The sequence below is a fragment of the Suricata suricatta genome, chromosome 10 (genome assembly GCF_006229205.1).
Source record: "Suricata suricatta isolate VVHF042 chromosome 10, meerkat_22Aug2017_6uvM2_HiC, whole genome shotgun sequence".
NCBI classification, from domain to species: Eukaryota; Metazoa; Chordata; class Mammalia; order Carnivora; family Herpestidae; genus Suricata; species Suricata suricatta.
Genome location: NC_043709.1, coordinates 16,272,891 through 16,299,437, shown reverse-complemented (window position 1 = coordinate 16,299,437; position 26,547 = coordinate 16,272,891). Strand labels below are relative to the sequence as shown.

The 26,547-nt window shown below is 36.8% G+C and overlaps 1 protein-coding gene across 7 annotated transcripts in view; it reads left to right on the top strand.

Annotated features, from left to right (window-relative positions):
* The first annotated feature begins 1,531 nt into the window (after positions 1 to 1,531).
* The window catches only part of WASHC4 (WASH complex subunit 4), a 59,194-nt gene continuing 34,178 nt past the window's right edge, over positions 1,532 to 26,547 (top strand). For 3 of the 7 annotated variants that reach the window (XR_003914145.1, XM_029953429.1, XM_029953428.1), the window contains exons 1-14: positions 1,532 to 1,661; positions 4,619 to 4,758; positions 6,295 to 6,348; positions 6,441 to 6,506; positions 7,407 to 7,452; positions 7,892 to 7,959; positions 11,802 to 11,884; positions 13,411 to 13,453; positions 13,913 to 14,016; positions 14,588 to 14,708; positions 16,511 to 16,634; positions 16,735 to 16,862; positions 17,921 to 18,081; positions 23,295 to 23,421. Coding sequence is in view for 6 of the 7 variants with exons in the window: in XM_029953429.1 (XP_029809289.1) it covers positions 1,601 to 1,661; positions 4,619 to 4,758; positions 6,295 to 6,348; positions 6,441 to 6,506; positions 7,407 to 7,452; positions 7,892 to 7,959; positions 11,802 to 11,884; positions 13,411 to 13,453; positions 13,913 to 14,016; positions 14,588 to 14,708; positions 16,511 to 16,634; positions 16,735 to 16,862; positions 17,921 to 18,081; positions 23,295 to 23,421 (1,326 nt within the window). In the remaining variant the exon portion in view is untranslated. The other 4 variants (XM_029953432.1, XM_029953431.1, XM_029953430.1 and 1 more) reach the window with 4 other exon arrangements.

The following is a 26,547-nucleotide window of genomic DNA, read 5'->3' as shown; positions in this document are numbered from 1 at the left end:
AGTAAATGGAAAAATGTTTGGGCATCTGGGTGGCTCAGTCAGTTGAGTGTCTGGTGAATTCAACCCCGGGGTTAGCAGCGTGGAGCCTGCACAGGATTTTCTCTTTCCCTCTCTCTGCCCCTACCCTCTATCTCACTCTCTCTTCCAAAATAAATAAATAAACATTTTTTAAAGGAAAAAAAATTGCCAGCCGAGAGGCACTGATGTTACTGTTATTTTCAACTTTTGTTGTTTTTTTCCTTTTCTAAAATGCCCACCAAGACTGCAAGCATCCTCTGGGTGGGTCCCACCTTTTTTTTTTTTTTGATAATATGTATATAGCTTGGTGCCTGGTATTGAGTGGGCACTCAAATATTTGATCTACGGTAGATCCACCTGTCTCAGGGAATGCTCTTCCAGAGACCTTTTACCTGCTTTGATTAATTTAATTATTTTTGGTCCTTTTTAAGATTACAGAAGTAAGACTTTAATAAGCTCTCATTAAAAATTAAAAAATACATAAGAAGATAATAACAAAGCTTGAAAACCCACTTTTTAATCACTAGCACATACTCTTTTCCAGTTGACCACTGTCCTGTTTAACGTGATTTGAGTTCTCTTTCTGTTCATTTGCATGCACACATGCACAAACGCATTTACATAAAAGTATAAAGGTAATCACAAATAGACATTACTCTGCAACTACCTTCTGTCAGTTTGTCATGTCTGTATAATGTATTTTAGTTTTAAAAACAGCTATCTAGTATCTCATAATATGGATATATTAAACTTTAGGTAATTATTCTCTCTTGATGGACAGTAAGGTCATTTCCTGGTAGTAAAAAAACCATGCAGCAATGAACACTGCTGTGCAAATACTTGTATACATGAAGAACTACAGGGTAACACAGATACCTATTTGCGGAAAAGCCCATTTAGTTAACATTTTGGAACACATTTAAATAGCGCTTCTTCTCCTCCCACCCCCCGCCCCCATCTTTTTAAGAGGATGGGACCGAGGATAGGTGAGCGCAAGGTAAGCAGAGTAGTAAAATTCCTCGCTGGGGTAACGTGAAGTAACTCCTCTCACCGTTTTTTCTCTCAAGATCAGTCAGCACAGGACTTGCGAGAGGAGAGCGGCAGGAGGTCTGCTGGGGGAGGGGGACAGGGAGGGCATTGGCAATTCATGCTTCTTTTGAGAAGCGCTTGGACTGCGACATCCTAGAGGACCACGCCCTTCTCTTAAGCAACTAGTGCATCAATTTTGCTCTTCCTAGTCTAGACAGATGGAGCAACTGCCCAGGTATTAAAAATAGCCTGGAGATAGCAGGGCGAAGTCAAAGGCATCGATGTGTCTTGAGATGTGAAGCGAAGGGCAGCGAACACCAGGTCCCGCCGGGAGACGCCGCGAGCAACGCCGCTGCAGCCGCGGCCTCCGGCCACCGCGGACGACTCGCTTTCCCAGCAGCCCCCGCGGCCCACAAGGGCCTTGAGCCTGGCCTGCCCTCGCGAGCGGGGGCGGGGCCGGGGCCGGAAGTCACGTGCCGTGACAGCCGCCCGGGTGAGGCTGCCGTGGTCGCCGAGTCGGGTTGGGACTGTGACTGTGGGAGGCGCCGGGGTGATGGCGGTGGAGACTCTGTCCCCCGACTGGGAGTTCGACCGCGTTGACGACGGCTCACAGAGTAAGGGAGCGGCAGGGCAAGGGTTGCGGATGGGTGCTCGCCGGCCCGCCTCAGCCCCCCACCGGCGGCGCTCCTGCGGGAGGGCTCTGCGTCGCAGTCGCCGCGCAGCCGTCCAGTTCGGGACACTTGCTGCCCCTTGGAGTGTGAGAGGGACGCGCTCTGGAGCGTTACTTTCGGGGTTGGGTCCCCGGCGGCGGTGGGTGAGGCCGGCCGGGTCAGGGCTCGGCGTGCGGGGCGGTGGCTCTCCCGAGGAGCCGGCGGTGGCCGAGGCAGCGGCGTCCCCTCTCTGCTACCCGGGCCGGGCGGGGCGCGCCCGGCGAGGCCCAGCGGCCCCGGGAGCCTAGGCTGGCCCTGCCTCTGGCCTCTCGGGGCTTTCGCCACATGTGCACTTCTAGAACGGGCTGAGGTCCGGGTTCCTGTTTTCGCTTTCCTGTTTTTCTACTTTTCCTCCAATCAACTTTTGGAAGTTTGAGTATTTTTTTCTGTATGTTCTTATAGCGTAGAAGACAGCGAAAAAGCACTCTTTAAGCGGAAAAAATAAACAAGCGAGTGTCCATTTATCTCCTTCCTTGCCTTTTATTTCCAAGTAGCGTTTTTTGGGGATGACCTATGGCTTCTGTTGCACCTCGCAAGATTTCAATAATTAAGCAACTTTTACTTAATAAAATCGAGTTGTTTCGTTTTTAACTTGGAAGTCCAACCCAGAAAACCCTAACAAGTTCAGTTCTGCGCACCAAAGGTGGAGGCCATATAATTATTTTAGTGAAACTCTACTTAAGATTAATATAGATTGGTAATATTTCTTATCGGTACTGCTGTTAATTTGTTTAAGTAATAGAAGAAATTCTCCCGCTTGTGAATTTGTTTATTCATGCAGTTTTCCCAAAAGGTGAATGTAATTTTTAAAAATTACGTGAACTTTGCTTAACTTTACAAAGAAAAATGTGTACAGACTTATATGTAATTAGGTTTTAGTGGCATCTCAAAGAAGCATGAGCTTAATTGATCATGGTTTGCAGTTTTTCATAGAACATTCCTTAAGTTAGTAGCTCTTACGCTGCATTAAAAAAACAACAATCTTGGTGGTAATGACACAGTCCTTTTTTGTGGAGAGGATTCTGTATTTACTGTTAAAGTGAACTGCCTTGTCATGTATGAGGTTTTATGGACAGAGTCCCTTACTCTAGGATCTTCAAAAAATTGTAATGAAAATATATTGCTAGGTTTGAAAATGGCTCACCTGAGGGTGGAATGATCAGATTCAGTCAACAGACATTTTCTGCATCCCAGGAACTGTACCAGGTGTTAGGGCTGCAAAGATAACGCAGAGAATATAGACATGAGCATGTAAGTATGGTTTTGGAATTTTACTCTCGAGGAATCTCCACGGGTTTCTTCAAATCTTTTTATCATAACTTGTACTAATTTGACAACTATTCATTATTTTATCAGCAGGGAACTTTAATGTTATTGCAGGTTGCTGTGTGAATTCCCAAACAGATTAAATGCCAGCATGCTTTTCTGGTGTTGTCATGAAGACCTCATTTGCTGGTTAAATGCAGGTTTGCTTATTTCCCATGTAATTGAGAATTAGGCATGTATTTGGGATTTCAAGAATCTCACAGTTTTTAGAGTTAAGCTCTAGGGAAGAAAAGAATTCTCATCGGTTCTGTGTGCCTGGTTTGCATTAACTTTTGTGCTATGAATCATGTTTAGATGGTCTCCCAAAATTGCCTCTGTTAATCCTCCAATGAGATAGGAGCTTCAATGAAGGGATTTGATCCACCTGATCTAGATCTCAGGCTCTGAGCTTTAGCTGCAAAATAAGGAAGATTGAGGAGCTAGGTCTTTATCCTTAGTCGGAACATAATGTATCTTAGAGTTGCTTTGCATTGCTAACTTGAGAGAAAAATTTTAGTTTTTGTAGAGGACGATTGAATAGTTATTCATATCAATTAAAGAAACCGAATTGGATTTGCTGTCATTGGAATAAATAATGAATTCTTATGTATAAGATAGAATATCTCCTTTTAGTATTAACTTTGATGACTAGACATACTTTTATTGTTCAGTTTTTTCCAGTGACTCCTTAGAGTCATCTATTGTGTAAATTATGTAAATATCACCACACTATTCTGTATCAGTGTTCTTCATTTGGCCTCTCCAACTCTATTATGATAGTGAAGTCTTGAAAATATTTTGGTAAATTTTGGGCATTACAGAATAACATGATAAAGCAGATCTAAAACTGTTTCAAAAACAGTATTTATATGTATTTTTAATTTTTTAAAAAATGTTTATTTATTTTTGAGAGAGAGAGAGAGGGTGTAGGCAAGGGGCAGAGAGACAGAGACATAGAATCTGAAGCAGGCTCCAGGCTCTGAGCTGTCAGCACAGAGCCCTGTGTGGGGCTTGAATTCATGAACTGTGAGATCATGACCTGAGCCGAAGTTGGATGCTTAACCAACTGAGCCATCTAGGCGGCCCTAGACGTATTTTAAACTGTAGTTTACAGTATAGAGAATTAAAAATTACCTTTTTGAATTTTGCTTCTATGACAACACAGATTTTTGTGCCTGATTTAGGTCTTTTTTTTTGGCAAAAAAGTTATTTATGACTAAAACATAGGAAAGATGTTGAGTTACCAAAGGCATTATTCAGATTGTTTATGGGGTAAATGGGATGATAAACTCTTCTTAGTACTTTAAAGTTGTAGTTTAAATGTGGTATTGCTGTATAACCTGTATACCTTTTAAGATTATTTTATCATTTGGGAAAGATTAAAAGCTGAGTTATTGTTTAATTTTGAAACTTTATTTTCAAGACATCCAGACATTCCAAAGTAAAACATTTAAAAATGCTTAGTAAGTACTTTGCTGTGACTTTTTAGATTATTTGAAATGTCCTATAATTCATTACTTGCACTTCTTACATACTCTTTTAAAATTTAAATTTAGAAATTCATGCTGAAGTCCAACTTAAGAATTATGGGAAATTTCTTGAGGAGTATACATCTCAACTGAGAAGAATTGAGGATGCACTAGATGATTCAATTGGTGATGTTTGGGATTTCAATCTTGATCCAATAGCATTAAAGGTATGATTTTGTTTTACTTTTAATGTATGTGTATATTTTCAGGACATACTGTCTCTTGAAAACATAATTTAAAAAAATGGAATACACAATTGGCCCTTGAACAATGTGGGGGTTAAGGGCACTGACTTCCACACAGTTGAAAATCTGCATATTGGAGCGCCTGGGTGGCTCAGTTGGTTGAGTGTCTGACTTTGGCTCAGGTCATGAGCTCACAGTTTGTGAGTTCAAGCCCTGCATTGGGCTCTGTGCAGATAGCTAGCTCGGAGCCTGGAGCCTGCTTCAGATTCTGTACCTCCCTCTCTCTCTGACCCTCCCCTGGTCAAGCTGTCTCTCAAAAATAAATAAAATACATTAAAAAAAAATCTGTATATAACTTTTGACTCCCCAGACGTACAACTTACTGTTGTACCAATAACTTAAACAGTTGATTAACACATATTTTGTATGTTATATGTATTATGTGTTATATTCTTTCAATAAGCTAGAGAAAAAACAATGTCATTAGGAAAATCAGGAAGAGAAAATCCATTGATAGTACTGTGCTATATTTATTAAAAAAAAAGAATCTGCATGTAAGTAGACTCACACAGTTCAAACCTGTGTTCAAAGATCAACTGTATAATTTTATTATTTGGAATCTAGAGAACTGAAAGAAACTTGGGGAAGAAGTTGTTCATTTCCTTATCTCAGCCATGCAGGTGTGTGTATGTTTTGTGTTTTTTTTAATGACTAACACAAACCTCTTTGAGGTAGCCTTGTTTTTTTCACCAAGAAAATGAAGAGAGTTGAAATAAGATATTCAAGCTTTATTTTTTCCTTATTGAGATTATTTTACATGCACTAAAATGCATAGATTTACAATATACTGTACAGTGAATTTTGTCAAATACCTATATCCATATAACTCATATTCTAATGAAAATATAGAAGATGTCATCATTTCTCCTTATCGTATTTAGAGGATCTTAATGTGGGAGTAATGGTTTTATTGTTTTTAAAAAATTCCAGTTAACATAGAGTGTAATATTAGTTTCAGTAAAAGAATTTAATTTGGGAGTAATTTCTTAACGTATAAAATAAGTCATTCTGCTCTGTTCCATTTTCAGATCATTCTGTCTTGTTTTATCTTTGAAACTGTAGCCTGTTACCACTTAAATAATAATTAACATTTACTGAGCATTCATTATGTACTAGACACTGCCCTAAGTTACATATTGACTTTTTTAGTAACCGTTTTCTTGAAATTCACATGTCTCATAATTCTTGGAATTCACACGTCACATGATTCTTTGTTTTTTAGTGTATTCACAGAATCATGCAGGTGTGACCAGACTCAATTTTAGAGCATTTTCAACACCTTCAAAAAAAATCCTATGCCCATTAGCAGTCACTCCCCATCTAGTGTGGTGTTAATGCTAAGGACAGGGTTCAACACAAGTTTGACTAGAATAGATAGAGCTAGACTCAATTTATATATTTAAAATTTCAGTGTTTTTTTTTTAATTAAAAAGAAATGTCTTCCCTTTGTTTCCGTAGCTTTTGCCTTATGAACAGTCTTCCCTTTTGGAACTCATAAAGACTGAAAACAAGGTACAGATTTCTAAGCCTAAAAATCGGTGTTTTTAAATGCTTTAGTTATCTGCTGTAACTTATCTTTGTTATGTTTTTACACTTGAAACTAGGTCTTGAACAAAGTCATTACTGTATATGCTGCACTTTGTTGTGAAATCAAGAAATTAAAGTATGAGGTAATTATTTCTACTCTTAAGATGTTAAAAACATGATTTAGAAGCAAATACATGATTGTATATATTTTGTATATAAAGATTTGTTGCATGCTGAATGAATTGTTTATTTAGAGTAAGACTAATAATAGTGATTAGTATTCACTGAGCGTGCTTTCTGTGTTTCAGACCCCATAGTACTCCTGTTCATACTTAGAACCAAAGGCAGATAGTGTGAGGAATAGATGAGGAAACAGATGAGCTTAAAGAGGATGTCACTTGCCTAACATTTTACTAGTAGTAACTGTTTGAGTCTGGGTCTGCAAACCTTCAAAGTCTGTGTTAGCTGCCATATATACTAGCTTTCTAGATATAATTGATTTTTTAACCTTTTTTTTTTTTTTTTTTAAATTTAAAGTAAGCTCCACGCCCAGCATGGGGCTTGAACTCACCCTCCTGAGATTAAGAGTTGCGCGCTCTGCTAACCGAGCCCGCCAGGCACCCCTAGATATAACTGACTTTTTTTTAAGCCTTTGAATTTTTAATGTGCTTTGCATTACTTACCCATGGGTCATTAAAACTAAGGTAGAAGTGGGAAACTTCCTCTTTTTCTGTACCTTTTTGATAGTCTGTGGTTGCTTTCTTTTTCTCATGAACTAGTGGGAGGATGTGGGACAATTAGAATGGTTAGAAAAGACAAAGGTAAGGGTAAAGAAATTAAGAGATAACTTTCAATATTAATGATATCTTTGGTATGCTAAAGAAAATTGAATTTACCTGTTTTGTAAGCAGTTTTTGAGTTTAAGTGAATTTGTGTGTGTGGTGGAGTTTTGTGCTTACTATTAAGTGTGGATAACAAAGAGAGCCTAGGAATTTAAAAACAAAACAGCAACCTTTAAAATTATTTTAATTTCTTTAAAACAGGCTGAAACTAAATTTTATAATGGTCTCTTGTTTTATGGAGAAGGAGGTAAGTTTTAAAATTTTACATCATAAAATTGACATTGAAATGAATAAAAAGTTGACAATTCTAGGACTACCATGATTATACAGTGTATTAATATGAGAAAAGAAGCATTCAGATTTTTTGTTGGTTTATTTGTTTTGATAAGCAGATAGAAAAAACCTGAGTGATGAAGCAGCAGCAAATTCTCTGATATTTTTATAAGTTACAAAGCACTGTGGCTAAACAAGGATTTTCCTTCAGTCTTTTAAATAGTGAAACAGAACTGTTTTAACTGAATCATTAATGATTGTCTCATTTTTTTAAGTATAAAAATTCTGTTTTCAATAGTATGCAGTTTAGAATATATACTAATAAATAAAAATTATGTTTACTTTTCTTTTTGAGTCTTGACTAGGTTTAAACTAAAAAATTGAAATATGATTCTTTATGTTGCCTTTTAAAGCTACAGATTCTAGCATGGTGGAAGGTGATTGCCAAATTCAAATGGGAAGATTCATTTCATTCTTACAGGTAACTGGTTTTTTTTTTTAAAGTTTGGGTAAATTACACACAAAAAAGAGTTCAAATGCTAAGAATGTGTACTGTGAGAGCAAGACATTTAGTTGGCATTGGATTATAGGTAAGAGGTCATAGTTTCTGGAAGATTGTCATAGCATTTTACGAAAATCAGGTATCAAAGTAAGCTCTTTCTTTCAATAATTTCATTTGTGGACAATTTGTCACCATTCCTTTTAAAATAATTTAAACTTTGAGGTGCCTGGGTGGCTGAGTTAGTTGAGAGTCTGACGTGGGCTCAGGTCATGATCTCTTGGTCTGTGAGTTTGAGCCCTGGGTTAGGCTCTGTGCTGGCAGCTCAGACCTGGAGACTGCTTTGAATTCTGTGTCTCCCTCTCTCTCTGCCCCTACCCCACTTGTGCTCTGTCTCGCTCTCAAAAAATAAACAAACATCTAAAAAATTTAAAAAGTAAAATAGAATAATTAAACTTTGTACCAGGTAGGAAAAGATCATTTATGTCAGAAGAAGTTGCTAATGGAGATGATTAAGCTATTACATGAGCAATGATAAGGTTTCTAAAAGTAGCACTTGGGGTGCCTGGGTGGCTCAGTCAGTTAAGCCTCCCACTTCGGGTCAGGTCATGATCTCACGTTCGTGGGTTCTAGCCCCGTGTTGGGCTCTGTGCTGACAACTCAGAGCCTGGAGCGTGCTTCCGATTCTGTGTCTCCCTCTCTCTCTGCCCCTGCCCGCTCATGCTCTGTCTCTCTCTCTCTCTCTCAGAAATAAATAAAACATTTTAAAAAATAAAAAAAAAAGTAGCACTTGATGCTTCTAACCAGATGTTTCAATTTAGATACGCTTTTCATCACTGCAAAGTTTTAGTTATTCTAGGTCTTTGGTTTAATATTATCACAAGAATAAAAGAACTTCCTATTTCTTCCATCTCCATTATAAAAGCAGTGCTTGTACCATATCACAAAAGCAAAAATTGGAGATAAGGAAAAAATTCCCCTAATTCCACCTACCTTCTGAACGTTAGGTTCTTTATTTTTTAACTTTTACTCATTTTTGAGAGAGAGAGAGAGAGAGAGAGAGAGAGAGAGAGAGAGAGAGAGAGACAGAGCATGAGTGGGGCAGGGGCAGAGAGAGAGGGAGACACAGAATTTGAAGCAGGCTCTAGGCTCTGAGCTGTCAGTACAGAGCCTAACATGGAGCTTGAACCCATGAACTGCGAGATCATGAGCCGAACCAAAGTTGAACGCTTAACCAACTAAGCCACCCAGGTGCCCTTGAATGTTAAGTTCTAATATATTGTTCAGCTCTTTTTATTTTGTTGTTTTTTTTTTTTTGTTCAGTTCATTTATATCTTTACTACTTTTTTGTCTCAATCTAATTGAGGGTATTTGTTGAACTTGGCCTCTAAAGCAAATCACAGAAAGTATTTCAAAAGAGGAGATTTGATATGGGGAATTGGTTTATAAGAGTTAGAGGGCTAAAAGAAAAGAAGATGAGAAAGAATGAAATCTTGCTATTTGCAATAATGTGAATAGAACTAGAGTGTATTATGCTAAGTGAAATAAGAGAGAAAGACATATGATTTTATTTGTGTGGAATTTAAGGAACATAACAGATGAACATAGGGGAAGGGAAAGAAAAATAATATAAAAACAGAGAGGGAGGCAAACCATAAGAGACTCTTAAATACAGAGAACAAACTGAGGGTTGCTGGAGGGCAGGGTTAAATGGGTGATGGGCATTAAGGAGGCCACTTGCTGGGATGAGCACTGGGTGCTCTATGTAAGAGATGATGGGTTCTACTCCTGAAGCCAAGACTACTACTCTGTGTGTTAAGTAACTTGAAAATACATCTAAAAAGGAGAAAAGATAGGTCATCCAGAGAAAACACATACCACTTCTACATCGAGGGAAAGAGGGAAAGGGTTGGGGTAGCCAGAATCTGGGAGTTTGGAGTAGGAGCCCTGTGGAGTTAGTGCTCATACCTGCGAAGGAACCATCGCAGCCTGGTGGGCTGGTACCTCTGGGAGGGCAGTGTGGGGTCGGTTCTGTAGTGCTGAAAGAAGCTGACTGCTAGCAAACTGCCGTTACTGGGCTGAACTGCTTTTGTCTGGATTTTGTTGATGAAAACAGCAAGAAGTAGGGACGCCTGGGTGGCTCAGTCAGTTAAGCATCCAACTCTTAATTTTGGCTCAGGTCATGATCTCATCATGGTGAGATCGAGCCCCTTATTGGGCTCAGCATGGAGCCTAGTTGGGATTCTCTCTCACGCTGTCTCTCAAAAGAAATAAACTTCAAAAAAAAAAAAAAAAAGCAAGAAATAGGAAGAATGTTCTTTTCCTGCCTTGTAATGGGAAGAACCTAATGGCAGAACCTAATGGGAAAACTGCTGGCAGGAGTCCACAAAATGTAGTTTGCAGGGTCCCAGTGAATGTGTCAGTTTCTCTGTCTATTTTATCAAATTTCTCATTTCTTATATTCAGGATATTCTGTTTGGTGCATACAAGTTTAGACTTGTTAATCATTCCTTATAAGCTGTTCTTTTATGTGGTGATTTTGTATGTAATGTATGATTATATAAGTATGTGTTGTATACCATAGCTATTATATGCTAACAGACTCTATTTTATCTGATATTATCACTGCCCCAGCTCTGTTTTAGTTAATTTTTTTTGATTTATGTTTTTATATTCTTTCAGCCTTTCTGTATTGTTATGTGTGAGTTGTGATTCTTTAAAATTACATGTATCTGGATTTTGCTTAATTATATGATCTGAAAATCTGAAGATCTGTCTTTTAATTGGCTAATTTATCCTATTTTAGGTAAATAGTCTGCTTTATGTCTGGACTTGTTTCTTCCGTTTTTATTTTGAGCTATTTGTTTGCATTTTCTGTTCTTTGTTTTAATTGAACTTTTAGAAATTTAATAAGAAAGGTAAAACTAGAGCTATCTAAGTAAAATTGAAATGCCTTATCTATTTTTGTTTTCAAACATTTTAAATTGTTTTTGGATCTCATTGACAGCTGCATAAAATTACATTTTTAAATCCTCAACAAATGTTTTATAAGCCTAGCATATGTTAGGAACCATTCTTGGTGCTGCAGATACAGCATTGCACAAAACCAACAAATTTCTGCCCTTGTAGAACTTAAAATTTAGAATAGCCTCAGATTTAATCAGGCCTTAAATACTTTTGGATACCAGTTGTTTTTTTTTAGGCTTAAGCATTAAGAGCTTCTGAAGAGAAATTTTTGGAAGGTGTGGGACATGGTAAAAGCGAATTAATTAATTAATGACAAACATATGCCTGCAGTAATTAGTATTTCCCTTTCTGTGTACCAAGCCTGTTTATAGAGGAGGTTAAAGATCATAAACATTTGAAGTTATTTCAGAGTGACTTCTGGAGAGCCTTTCCCTCTTTGTCCTACTTTCGAAATTGGCAGCTTTTGAGCTGCTTCATGCAGGTGTTCATTTTTTTATTTACTTTATAGGATGGAAGTTTATTGAGAAACAATTGAGGGTTAGTCACATTAGTGGGCAGTCGATACTTAAAGAAGGAATAAGATGGTCTCTGTCATTTAAGAATTAACATGAGTAACTAAAATATAAGACTTAAAATAGAAATATGAACAAAATGCTGTAGGGACAAAGCAGATCTTGGGATGCAGGAGAAAGGTTAAGAATTGATTGCTTGAAGTATACTTGAAATTGTCTGTTTGCAGGTTGACTGGAAATTTTACTGGAAAACTTTTGGTTTTGTTTAACATTGTTATCATAAAATAGAGAAATAGTGATGTTTAAAAAGCAACTATGTAACATATACCCAACTTGTCATTTCAGGAACTATCTTGTTTTGTTACGAGGTGCTATGAAGTGGTGATGAATGTAGTCCATCAATTGGCTGCCCTCTATATCAGTAACAAGTAATGGATTTTATAAATATTTCTGCATTTATAATAGAGACACAGGGAATGTTTTTCTAAGATTAGCCAGTTACCTGAAATAGTTTTTCAGTTGTTTACTCATTCTTTCATTCATTTGTTGAACATCCTTTGAACACTCATGGTGTTTCAAACAGAACTTGATGTGTACAATATGCAGGTTCAAAGGACAATTTCTACCGTGGTAAATGATGTTATCTCTCTGAATAAGAACGTTGACAGGCTAAACTTCAATTTGATTATATAGAAAAGGCTAATATGGAATTAGAGCATGAACCAAATTCTCTCTCCTTATTTCTCCTTTACACTGATTGTTCCCTGGCTTATTAGAATCACATGGGACGTTTTTTTTTCAACTGCAGAATCTGGCAGAGTGGTGCCAGGGACGCTACACTAAAAACTTTTGGTTTCATTCAAATGATCTTCCAAGTTTGAGAATCACTGTTCTACATCAAGAAAAATAATCAAATTTTCATAGAGTTCTTACTGTTCTTACCATCACAGAGTAGTAATAGCTCACATTTGATTAATTCTTTATACTTAAAAACTTGCCCATTTACTATTTAATTGTAATCCTACAGGAGCTTTGTTTAGGTATGTGACAAAGGGTTCTCAATTATGAGAAGTACCTGAGGCCCAGAGGAAGATTCCATAGCAATGGAGATGCTATTCTTTGGGTCACCACATCCATTCATTGTTCTTACTATAGCAGGCTGCATCCCAACTGTCTTGATGAACTGGAAGACTGAGTTAACCGCTTCTCATCCTCATGTTTTTCTCCATAGTCAGGTGTTTGTTTTATGTTCTGCTCTTTCACTGACGCTGTCCTCAGGGCCGGAGTGAATGCGGGCATAGCTCCCCCAAGCCCTGCAGTACCACGACCATACCCCTGCCCCAAAGAGATGAGATTTATTTGTATTCTGAATTTAATTCTTGAAATATTCTATCCTGTGGAATGTCTAGGGTGCTTTGATGTACAAGTCCTATCTTAAATTATTTACTGGTGAGTAGGAGATGTCTAGGAAGTAAAATTTGAATTATCCTGGGGCTTTTGACTTTGGCATGTTGTTTGTATGCATTGTTTCTGGTTAGGAATGAGAACTCAGAAATAAACCTGACTAGTTTCCAAATGCCAGCTTGGGTAAGATAACAAAGATTCTGGTTGGGAATTGAGAAATTCTAACAGTTGAGAAAGAAGTGAATATGAGTTTCATTGTTTTTTCACCTCCATCCCAAACTTGATTTTTTAGGTTTAAAGGCTAGGGTTATTCATGGGCCACATATTGTCATTTCCCTACCCGTTGAGTTAGGTTGGGCAAGGATAATGCTGACTTCATATACAAGTTAGTTCTCTTCTTAGGAGAGTGGAGTATGGTCCCATACTTAAATAAGCTTAAATAAAACTAAATATGTGTTAAAGTTTGAAGAGCTTCTGTTGCTATGTGTTTTCCTTAAAATGAACTGTAACAAAAAAGTTTTTTTTTTAATTGGGTGCTTTTTTATTACAGGATTGCACCCAAAATTATAGAGACAACTGGAGTTCATTTTCAGGTAAAAGTCATTTAACTGTAAAACTAATATTTACTATATTTGACTGTGGAGTTTGTATGATTAGGGTGTGCAACAATTATAGCAAGACTCTTAAGAAAAAAAATTTTTTTTGCTTCTTTTTAATTTGTGAGGTGGATGAGGCCTGATTGACCCACTAGCAGTATAATTCTTGGTTGTCCCCAGTAGCGGCCCAGTGCAGCTTCTCTGAGTGATCTCTTTGGAGAGCAAAACAATTTTGCAAAATACCCCAAATAAGGATGAAATAGTGGGCAAAGCGTTTCTCTGTTTAAGGCTTATTGTTCCATCTGAGGATTAATAGTTTCAATCTGTACATTAATAAACTGATTTACCCACTGCTTTAATTCAGCAATTAGCCCAGAGTGTGTAACTTTAAAAATCCACAGGAAGCTTAACTTCTAACTAGTGATTAAGTGGTAATCATTAAAGGTTTTTTGACAGACTATGTATGAGCACTTGGGAGAGCTGCTAACCGTTTTGCTTACCTTGGATGAAATCATTGATAATCATGTCACATTGAAAGAGCACTGGACTATGTACAAAAGGTACGCCAATTAAAATGTTTAAAATATTCACTTTGTACAGTTAACATGTTAGTAAAAAAGAAACAAAGGTAAATGGTGCAGCTCTTTTAGAAGACCTGGAGACCTATATGTAGAAGATCTCCTGCCACTTGTTTCTATGAATACAGTAACCATTTTAAAATTTCAGGCGGGCTTGTCTGAGAGTATGGTATACTTATATAAAGTATCCTAACACTTAGAGTGTATTAGAATGTTAATTTGACTACCTTAGAACTCAGAGTTTTTCTCAGGCTCTGTTCTAGTGACCGTTGTTTTTCCTGAACTTGGTTTTATTGTATATTCTTCAGACTTTTTAAAATTCAGGCATTTCATTTTGTTCATCTAGTATCTAGAGAGTACCAGATACCTGAATTTAGGATCATATAAAAAAGGCGTGATTAGAATATTAAATATATTAGCATTGTTTTTGTTTAGATTTTCAAATGTGTAGAGTCAAACAAGCAATACACATGTAAAATTTTGATTTCTTGGAAAGTTTTCAGTTGAAGAGTTATTAAGAAAATTGAAGGCCTTTCTCCTAATATTCCACAAGGTTACTGAAATCTGTCCATCACAATCCTTCAAAATTTGGAATTCAGGAAGAAAAACTAAAGCCATTTGAAAAGTTTTTGCTGAAGCTGGAAGGGCAGTTACTTGATGGAATGATATTTCAGGTATGACTGCTCTATGGGTCTGTACTAAACGGGCTTGTGTTCATTGATCCAGCTCAGAACTATGTATGACCCTTTGATAGGTCATACTGTTGAAATATGTTTTCTTTAAAAGTGCTTTGGCCTAAAACATTGTTAGTATACTAAATGAAATTAATTCAGTACCTAGTAGCATACAAAATTAATAGTCCTGGTTGTATTTGGAGTGAAGGTTTTTTTTTTTAAATTACGTAAAAGGGTAAAACTATTCAAGGATTAAGATCTAAGCAGTTGCTTAGTGTTTGTTGTTAAACTCTAGATTTGGGTATGTTATACTACCTTTTGAAGGTCTGTTTAATTTTTCCTAGGCTCAGGGAATATAATTTGGGTCTGTGTAGTCCAGGTAGCCTCCTACCATTTAGTAGCTATTTTAAGTTTAAATTAATTAAAATGAAATAAAATTTCATTTCTTTCTCCACCACTTTCACATGCTTACTAGCTGCATATAATCTGATCATTGCACCAGACACCTCAAACTTAGATGCTATATATATCAGTGATATCTTAATAAAGCTGAGGGAAAAGTAGCCACAATTAGTTTGTGACTAGCTATCCTGTCAGCACAAATGTGGATTATTTCTGTGATCACAGAAAGTTCTCTTGGATAGCATTGCTTTGGGTAGTATTTATCAGAAAGTGCAATATATTTTTATTTAAAATTTGCTTCAAGGTTATTTTTAATGTATTTTTACATAATCACAATCTTAAAATCGACATATAGTTGAGACATAATGTTGTATTAGTTTCCGGCATACAACATAGTGGTTTGACAAGTCTGTACATTATGCTATTCTGAGGATCACAAATTTTACAGATTGATCCCAGCTGTTTATATTAATTTGACAGTTAGCATATTCAATTCAGGAGGTAATTTTTGTCATTGATTCTTTTTCCGGGAGACATTCCTGTACATGCTGTAATAAAGTGCTAGGAAATAATCGTAATCAGGAAAAATAAACTCTACTCTTAAAAGTGCAGAGTAAAATAATAAAACATATTTTCCGGGGCGCCTGGGTGGCTCAGTCGGTTAAGCATCCAGTTTCAGCTCAGGTCATGATCTCACGGTTTGTGGGTTTGATCCCTGCATTGGGGTCTGTGCTGACAGCTAGCCTGTCTTCAGATTCTGAGTCTCCCTCTCTCTCTGACCCTCCCCTGCTCACACTGTCTCTGTCTCTCAGAAATAAATAAAAACCATTAAAAAAAAAAAAAAAACATGTTTTCCAGTGCTTCATCAGATACGTCTTCTGCACATCACTGAGCATCACTGTGTGTATCTCTTCATGTAGAATTATGGATTTGTGGTTCAGTTGTATTTCACTAACTGGTTTCTTAAATATATAAGTACATATTTTCCATTTAAAAGGATTTAGTTATTGGATGACATTAAGGTAAAAACTTGATCCTCCATGTTACTGAGATTAAAATGATGAATACGAAAAAATTTTTTTAATGTTTTTTATTTATTTTTGAGAGACAGAGAGAGACAACATGAGCAGGGGAGGGTCAGAGAGAGAGGGAGACACAGAATCTGAAGCAGGCTCCAGGCTCTGAGCTGTCAGCACAGAGCCTGACGTGGGGCTCGAACCCACGAACCGTGAGATCATAACCTGAGCTGAAGCCAGAGCCGGACGCTTAACCAACTGAGCCACCTAGGCACCCCTAAAATGATGGATGTAGAAGTTTGTCATCACACAGTGTATATTTAAGTCTGTTTAATAACTTTGTTATTGAGAATCTAAATTTCCCTTTAAATGTTTCCTGTTTAGGCCTGTATAGAACAGCAGTTTGATTCTCTCAATGGAGGAATATCTGTGTCAAAAAATAGCACTTTTGCTGAAGAATTTGCACATAGTATTCGCTCAATTTTTGCAAATGTAGAAGCCAAACTTGGTAATGTAAAATGCATCTTAAAAATTTTTGTTGATAAAGTTTGCATTTCCTTGAATGTAGAACTTAAGTACATTTTTCTCACATGCTGTTGTTTTATAAGGAGAACCTTCTGAAATTGATCAGAGAGACAAGTATGTTGGAATTTGTGGACTTTTTGTACTGCATTTTCAGATATTTCGGACTATTGATAAAAAGTTTTATAAATCTTTATTGGACATTTGTAAGAAGGTAAGAACTTGGAATTTTTTTTTCAATTTGAGTAGATGAAAAAGATTTTTGATAAAATTGGATATTCTAAAATGTATTTCATTACTGCTTACAAAAATAGTAATTTTGTAATATTTTGTAATAATTATAAAAATAATAATTTTTTTAACACCAAGCATTCCCAGGGCACCTAGGTGGCTCAGTGGGTTGAGTGTCCAACTCTTGCTTTTGGCTTAGGCCATGATCTCACAGTTCACGAGTTTGAGCCTGTGTTGAGCCCTGCGTTTGGGCTCTGCACCCACAGTGTAGAGCCTGCTTGGGATTCTCTTTTTCTCTGCCCATCCCCCATATTCGTTCGTTCATTCGTTTGTTCATTCGTTCATTCTCTCTCAAAATAAGTAAATATGTTTTAAAAACCCAAAAACCAAGCATTCCAGAAATAAGTAACAGTGAATGGAAGTACCGGGTAATTTCACATCATATAAATACCTATTTGTGGAGGTTTTTCCAGACTTCTTCCTATAAATTAACTTCCTATTACTGTTACTACTCTTCTTTTTCTTTGGTTCTTCTCCTGTTCTTGCCATTCCTTCTCATTATTGAAGTAAAAAAAATAATTTTTTTTACATCTTTGCTATTTGCATGATGTGACACACCTGATTTCAAAATTGAAAACTTAGTTTGTGGAAACCAACTTGCAAATAAACTATAAAAGAAGAAACAAATTGAAAACTTAGTTTGTGTGTAAAATCAAGTGATATGTGACTGTGAGAAGCCAGCCATCTTGGGTCTTTTATTTTTTTGTAAGAGTGATGAGGATTGAAGCTTTTGTTTGCTTTTTGCATATTTTTATCTGAATATCCACGCGAGTGTATAAGAGTTGAAGATTTAGGCAGAATAAAACTATTTTCATGCTCCATATCAGATATTGAATGCCTTAACTGTGTCACAGTAAGATAATTTGTGTCATAGTATGTAAATGATCGTAAATCGTCTTCCATTGTGTACTATAGGCCTGTTAAATAGCTTATTGTTAGCCTGAATTTATTGATTTCCCTCCCTTACATTTACTGTTTCAGGTACCAGCCATCACTCTAACTGCTAATATTATTTGGTTTCCTGATAATTTTTTGATCCAGAAAATACCAGCAGCTGCCAAACTTCTAGACAGAAAAAGTCTTCAAGCCATTAAAATACACAGAGATACTTTCCTACAGCAGAAAGCTCAATCACTTACCAAGTAAGTGTTATGAGTACCCATAATGAGAGTGTTTAGATACTTTATAGTCTCGGATCTTACACTGACTCTAAATGTGGGGAAAATACTTGATTTTAAGATCAAATGTACCTACTCATTACCAGAGAAAAGGTTGGACAATCTCTAGGAGGCTTGAATTTTAGGAGTCTTTTGGGTTTTGTTGTAAATGTTTTAGGTTTAAACTCAGTTATCTAGGAAAATTATACTTTATGGAGATATTTGTGTGTGTATATACATATATACACACACACACACACAAACATATACATGTACTTGCATACATATATGCACATGCACGTAATTTTTATCAGACCCGTTAAATATTTTTTTTGTAAAGTGAAGTACCTGCAGTAGATGTCATTTGATGACATTAAAAACATTGTGGGTCTATGATTCAGTGATAATTTTTAGAGGGATTGACTTTATTATTTTTTATCATTAAAGCATTATTTTAATATTTACTTATTTTTGAGAGAGGGAGAGAGAGAGAGAGAAAGAGACATAGACAGAGCATGAGCTGGGAAGGGGCAGAGAGAGGGAGACACAGAATGTGAAGCAGGCTCTAGGCTCTGAGCATTCAGCACAGAGCCCGACGTGGGGTTTGAACTCACAAACCATGAGGTTATGACCTAAGCTGGAGTTGGATGCTTAACCGACTGAGCCCCTCAGGTGCCCCAGGAGGCATTGATTTTAATTTGATGCATCCCTTTTTTTAATTTGTATTTTTATGAAAGTAGCATATGCACATATTTAAAAAGTCCAAAAGTGTTACAAGTTTAAAGGGAAAAACAACTGTCCTCTGCTCATTTCCCCCCTGTATCCGAGTCCTGTTCCCTAATAGGATACTTTTAATTTTAGTTTTTTCTGATATTTACGTCCTTGTATTTTGTTGAAGTCTTACTATTGCAGATTTTCAAATGTAAACAAAAGAGCGAAAAGAGTCTGATGAGCCCCTGTGTTCTCACCACCTAGCTTCAACACTTACGTGTACTGCACATTCTTACTTGATTGCACTGCTAAAATCACACGCTGACCTGGATGAACATTTTGGTGAAGAAATGCAGGACCATGCCACTGGCCCTGTGCCGGACACAGTTTTTATCTGTGACATGATTAAAAGATAACAGGGATATTCATTCACTTTCTTTTGATCTTGACTGTCAAGGGGAAACCGGATCACTACTGCAGAATGGGGAAGAAGGAGTACATCAGGAACATAGGAGGTCTCCTAAAACATCTCTTAGTACTCCCAAGTCTTGTGAGTCGAGTCAGTGGACAATGACAATTACTCAATTCAGGCAGGACTACTCATAACAGAGATTTCAGAACTCCCTCATACCTTTTAAAACAGAACTGAGGAGGGGAAAAGACATAGTTTGGATTTAAAGATGTTAATTCAATAAGATGGAGAGACCGGGATCAGGTTAATAGTAGTAATTAAGGTGTGTGGATAATATAATTATCAGAGTCTTAATATTCCGTAATATTGTGATGCAGTTGCTAATTGCAATAATGTATTGTAATTACACCAATATGTACTTGGATTATATCCATATTCTGGAAAATGGTACTAGGGCATGTGAACTGGTAGTTTAATTGAATTTTTATGGGTCAGAGCATAGTTGGAGTCCGGTGGTGTCACATTTTTAAGAGCGACACAAAATGCCACAACCCTAAATACAGCTGATCAGGATATGTCAGATGACCTGACAGCCATGCCTTTTGAAGAATCTCTGCATAGTTTGACCTTTAAAAGAGAAATCTGAGAAATGATATGGTGAGCTCCTTAAATATTTGAGTGGTATTCAGGTTGACGAGGGAACAGATTTGATTTCTGTGGGTCTAGTTGAACTAGAACCAAAAGTTGAAGATGACAGACAATAGTAATAATTGCCAACACGATTGAGTTCTTAGTAGTGGGCATTATGCTAAAGGCTTCAGACACTTTGTCTTATGCAAACCCCGTAAATCTTCTCGTGTCAGAAATAATAAAGGTGACAAGCAATATTAACCCAATGCTTTCTATAAGCCAATAATTAAACTATTCCAGGAACTTCACATCTATTATCTCTTTTAATCATGAGTGAACCCTATGAGGTAGATACAGTAATTATGGTCATTTTATAGATAAGAAAATTGAAAAACGGAGAGATTAAACTTGCCCAAAATGAAGGTATGAACCTTCATTTCAAACCTCTGTTGACATACAAATGTTAGCATTATTTGGTGATTTGTAAACAGCTAGTAGTTGGCAGAGCTGGGCCGTTCCAACTCTAGAGCACAAGCTGTTGACTGCTACTCTGTAGTACTATTTTTATTCCGTTTTTAGATAAGGAGAATGAGGCTTAGAGAACAACTCTGTCAGGTCCCAGAGCTAGGTGTGCTAGGTGTCAAACCCATACCAGTCCTGCTGAAGAGCCTCTGCTACCGAGTCCTGGAGGCTGTACTGAGAGGTGATGCACTCTTTTCAGTAGAGCTGTGTAGGTCAAGTATAGATGACTATCAGTTCAAGATGCTGTAGGAAGTGAGTCTTATCAGGTGGAAGATTGAATAAGTTGACTTTCAAAGACCCCCTCCTTTCCTGCCCCATGATAACATTTTATGTTTCTAAATTCTTTGATTCCAAAGATATTCAGTTACCACAGAGCTCCAGGGAGCTGAAGTGGGTAGTGTCTTTTTCATTCTCCTTGCAGTTCTCCCAAAGAAACCTATAATTCACTCCACTAAAATGAAACCCAAGAGAGTGGAGACAGTGTGATCAGCATGAGTTTTATCTAATGCTTTAGGAAAAATTGAGGGAGTGACCAAGAGCTGTCCCAGTCAGACTCCAGAGTTCATTAGATAATGAGGAGGAAACAGTGGAGGACAGTTTCTCTGCTCCTGGTTCACACTAGACTCCAGCTGGCCAGGTGCCCCAGCCACATTCCCGCCCGGGGTCCACGGTTTGTAGGTTGCTGTGTTTTGCTTTTCATTCACAATGATTTTGACATTGGAAATACTGACTTTAGAGGATCGAGGTATGAACCTTCATTTCAAACCTCTGTTGACATACAAGTGTTGTCATCATTCGGTGATTTATATTAGGACAGATTTTTTCCCTTAGTGTTTTTTCTGTTTGTACTTTGAAATGAAGCTGGCCATCTGATGGAACCTTGGCTATTTTGGACTCCCTTTGCTTTTTAAAACTTGAAACAGTTTCATTTTTATATATTTACAAGTGAGGAAGATCATCTAGTGTCTGGATGTAGGAGTGATGGGTGGAGTAACAGACAACCTCTGCTTTATCCTGCATAGTCTGATCTACAACTTGAGTGAGTGTCCTTGACCGTGTTATTAGCCTTCTTCATAAGGTTATTGGTTTGATTACCATCAAGGAAGGCTCTATAATCTAGGCCTCTTCCTTCTGTTCTTGCTTATGACCTTTCTGTTCCCTCCTTTACATTGTAATCCTGCTGAATACTGATCACAGCTTCCTCAAAAGTAGAGAGGCATTGTCCTAGGACCCTGATCATTCCCTGTGTTTCACCGTTTGAAGTTGAATAATCCACAAGTCAGATGATGTTAGCACCATTTGAGGCAAAGCCAAAAGTACAACTATTGGTGTCATTTGTTTGAGGGAATCCTGGCTCAGCAGAAATTTTTCTTAGATTTGCTGCCAGCTAGGGTTTTACCTCCTTAAAAGATAGTTATAAAAATTTTTGGTGTAGTCCTTCTTCAGACTGAGTTCTTGCAGTTATGAGACTCTTTGGCAGTGTGGCTGGCCAGCGACCTCAGTGTAGGGTTCAGATCTCAGCCAGTGAGTCTCTGCAGTCCCTTGCCCAGAGTGCTACCCTCTAGCTCATTCTGACTGCCAGGAATGGGATGTTTCTCTGACCGGAGGAGGTTTTTACAGAGTTGGTGACATCAGATCCCACAAAGGGGAATTGTTCATTTTTTCACACTGAATCTTTAAAATAAAACAGAAGGGTATATTAAACAGCTTCTGGGCTAAAAATTTTCTAGTTTGAGCTATTTGAGATGCATTGATAGAGTGATTCAGTGTTTGTAATTGACCTGCAGAGGACAATTAAATTAGATTTAGTCTTTCCTGGATAGTAAAGCTTCCTAGATTTGGGCTTTTATCGTCACATGGGCTTGTACCAGTTATGATCTTGGGCACTTAACTTCTCGGTGTATTGGTTTCCTCTTCTAGCTCATGAAGTTAATGGGAGGATTAAATGAGTTACTTTGTATAAAAGAATAGTGGGCGGCGTATACTGTTCAATCAATGCAGCTTTTATATCCAGATTCTGACCACGTCCAGCCTTCCTTTCGGGTTCAAGTCGTATCCCCTTCTGCATTATCACAGTAGCTGCCTCAGTGGTTTTCCTGTTATTACCCCACTTCTCCCCTTTATGGTTTATTTTTAGCATATCAGCCAAGGTGATATTGGTCCTCTTCAAAGTTAGATCAAGTCACTCTGCTCAAATCCTATGGTGGCTTTTCCATTGAAGTCCTCCCTACAAAGTCTTACACGAATCCGTTCTACTCCCCACCCTTCCTGCCTCTCCAGCCCCAACCTCTGTACTTTTCTGATTTCCTTCTGTGTTCTCATCCCTGTTCTCTGAGCTCCAGCCATACTGACTTCATTTTATTACTCAAACAGGCCAGATACACTCACTGTTTTAGAGCATTTGCGTTTGTTATTTACTTTCCTGGAATTCTTTTCTCATGTATTTACATGTATTACTCATTCATCTTCTTCAAATCTTGGCTCAAAATCATATTTTCAGTGAGCCTGCTTTGATCACTGTAATTAAAAATGTACCTGCCACCCAAGTCTGTCTCTTTTTTCTCTCTGCTGCATTTTTTCCATAGCACATATCTAACATCTTACAGATCCTAATTATTGATTTCTTTGTTATACAACTCTCCTTTCTTCAAAGAATGTAAGCTTTATTGTGGCAGGAGTTTTATCCATTTTTTTTTTTTTTTACTGCTAACTTTTGTTTTTGTACTGAGAAACAGTGTCTGGCCTAGATAGGCATGAACATTTGTTGAACGAGTAGATTTTATATATGTGTATGTAGGATGTCTGTAGTTTAAAAACCAGAAAGATGGCTCCTGGAAGGAAATATTGTATCCCAACCAGTTCAAAGAGATGGAAATAAATTTTCTTTCTTGTGCTGAGTAACCCCAATATTTTCCTTTGTTAGAGATGTGCAGTCTTACTACGTCTTTGTGAGCTCATGGATGATGAAAATGGAATCTATTTTATCTAAAGAGCAGAGAATGGATAAATTTGCTGAAGACCTCACCAATAGATGTAATGTTTTTATACAGGTAGTTGCATCTTCTTACTTAGACTATTTTGGGGGTCATATCTTTGTTAATTCAATGTATAGAACTTATACTTTGAAAAAACTGGAAAGGATAGGATATGTTTTTGTTTGTAAAAACAAATTGATTTGGTTATGTTTGGATAGATTTTCTAATGCATGCATTTAAATCTCTATTCTCTTTGAAGTATGACTTTTGTTGCTGTATCCCATAAGTTTTGATATGTTGCATTTCTATTCTTTAGTTCAAAATATGTAAGAAATTTTATTGTGATCTTCTTTGATCTGTGGGTTATTTTGAAGCTAATTTTTAATTTCTAAAGATAAGAGGATTTCTTAGTTATCTTTTATTATTGATTTCTAGAACTACTAAAATAATTTTGATATTCTGAAATTTGTTGAGATTGCATTATGGCCCAGCCTATGGTCAACTTTGGAAAACATTTCCTGTACACTTGAAAAGAATATGTGATTTGCATTTGTTGGTTGTAGTGTTCCGTATATGTCAAGTAGGTCATGTTTGTTAATGATTTTGTCTACATATTATGTCAGTTACTGAGAGAATTGGGTTAGAATCTCCCACTAGCATTGTGGATTTGTCTGTTTACCCTTTGTTAGTTTTTGTTTAATATATTTTGAGACCAAGTGAGTGTACAGAATTTAGATTATTATATCTTCCTAATGAATTGAACCTATTATCATTATGAAATGCCCCTTTTATTTCCTGTAATGCTGTTCCATACGTCTTGTGTGTATAATACTAACATAGTTATACCACTTTTCTTTTAGTTGGGTTTACACAGTATGTCTTTTTGGATACTTGCAACCTGTTTGGTCTTCTGTAAGCAGCATAAATTTTTCCCCAGTCTGATCATCTTTATTTTTTAATTATTTTCTGTATGTCACTGCTGATGTATTTTGGATTTAAAACTAGCACCTCATGGCACCTGGATGGCTCAGTTGGTTAAACATCCGACTTCAGCTAAGGTCATGATCTTGCGGTTTGTGAGTTCTAGCCCTGCGTCAGGCTCTGCTGACAGCTCATAACCTGGAGACTGCTTTGGATTCTGTATGTCCCCCTCTCTCTGCCCATTCCCCATGAGCTCTTGTTCTCTCTCTCAAAAATATATAAACATTAAAAAAAAATTAAAAAAACCAGCACCTAATTACTTTCTATTTGTCTCACTTGTTCTTTGTCCTTTTTCTTTTCCCTTTTTTGCTCTCTTTTGAATTAATTCATCATTTTATTTCTCTTTTTGTTATGTTGCTAATTTTGTATTCTTTTACTGTTTTTTTTTTAAGATGGATTATTTAGCCTTCAACTCCAAAATAAATGAGTAGTTTTATCTCTTCCTAGACAGTCTGAGGATCTTAAACCACCTGAATTCTATTTATCCCCCCTCACTTGTGATGCTATTGTTTATTTTGATTGTCTTTATATATTAAATTTCTCAAGGCATTATTATTGCTGCTGCTGTTTTTATAGTCATGGTCCATTTAGATTTATCCATGTATTTACCTGTTCTCCTTTTCATTCTTCCTGTTCCCTTCATTCTTCTATTTGTGGAATAGCTGTTACTGTTTCATTTAAAATGTACTTCTGTTGATGAATTATCATTATTTTTTGTCTGAATATGTCTTTATTTCAACTTCATTTTTTTTTAACATTTATTTTTTGAGAGAGAGAAAGAGACAGAGGATCTGAAGAAGGCTGTGTACTGTGAGCACATAGCTCTAAGTGTTTGGTGCTTGAACTCAAACTGTGAAATCATGATCTGAGCTGAAATCCAGAGTTGGCCACTTAACCCACTGAGCCACCCAGGCACTTTTCAACTTCATTTTTGAAGGCCTTTTTGCTCCATAGAGAATTCTAGGTTGGCAGGATCCCCCACCTCCCTCTCCCATTTATTGTCTTCCAGCTTCTTTTATTTTTGTTGAGAAGTTAGCTGTTGGTTTTCTTGGTTTCTCGATGTGAGTCTTCCTTTAACTGCTTGTAAGGTTTACTTTTTGGTTTTTAGCAATATTACTTTACCTAGGTATAGATTTCTTTGTGTCAGTGCTGCTTGGGATTTGTAGAGCTTCTGGAATTTGTGTAAAATTCTCAGCCGCTGTCTCTTCAAGTACTATTTCTGTTTCATTCTCTCTCTTCTTATTTTCTCTTTAGCTATGTCTAATCTGCTGGTAAGCCTATCTACTGAATTCTTAATTTTAATTATTTTTCTTTTTAGCTTTTTTTTATAGTTTCCATTTCTTTTTCTGAATAAATTTTGTTTCTTTTTCTTCAACATATTTAGCATAATTATTTTGAAGCCTGTGTCTAGTAATTTCATTATTTGGATATTTCTGTTATCTATGTTTCTCTTGTTTTTTTGGATATATCTAATCTCTTTGTATGCCTGGTTATTTTTAGTAATGTGCACATTGTATATGAAAAACTGTGGATATAATTTGAAAATCTGGATATTGTTTTTCTTTCTCCAGAGAGGATTTAACAATCTTTGCTTTTGATAAACACTAGGACAACTAGCAACCCAGATTGCCTTAATTCACTTGTGGATTGGGATGATTTGAAATGGGATCTAAATCTTATGATGGCTATTTTTTTGAGTTCACCCTTTCTTTTAGGGGGTAGTTTTTCAGGATCTCAATCCAGAACCTAGGTTTATAGGACCTCCTTCCCTCTTTGATGGGCCATGAACTCCTGTTTTTATCCCTCTCCTTCTTGTGAGATGTTGAAACATAACGTTTGGCTTCTGTCTTTATTCTCCTTTGGAATGGGCAGCTGCTTCTTAAGGGAAAGCAGCCTCAAATGCTAGGCTCTCTTCTCTGGGTTTCTTTCTTTCAGGTTTTGGCTTTATATTTCCTTACCTTCTTGATAGCTCTTCGATACCTTCTGAGAGATTAAAAAAAATGTTTTGTCCAGATTTGCTTTTGTATTTTGTAAGGTTAGTCCAAATTATTTATTCTTCCATTAACAAAAACAGACCCTAGACCTCTCCCATTTAGATTTTTAAAATACATCCTTCATATATATATATATATATATATATATATATATATATATATATATATATATATCTTTCACAAATTAATGACCATCTGGGGACCCATGGGTTCTTTCTCCTCCATT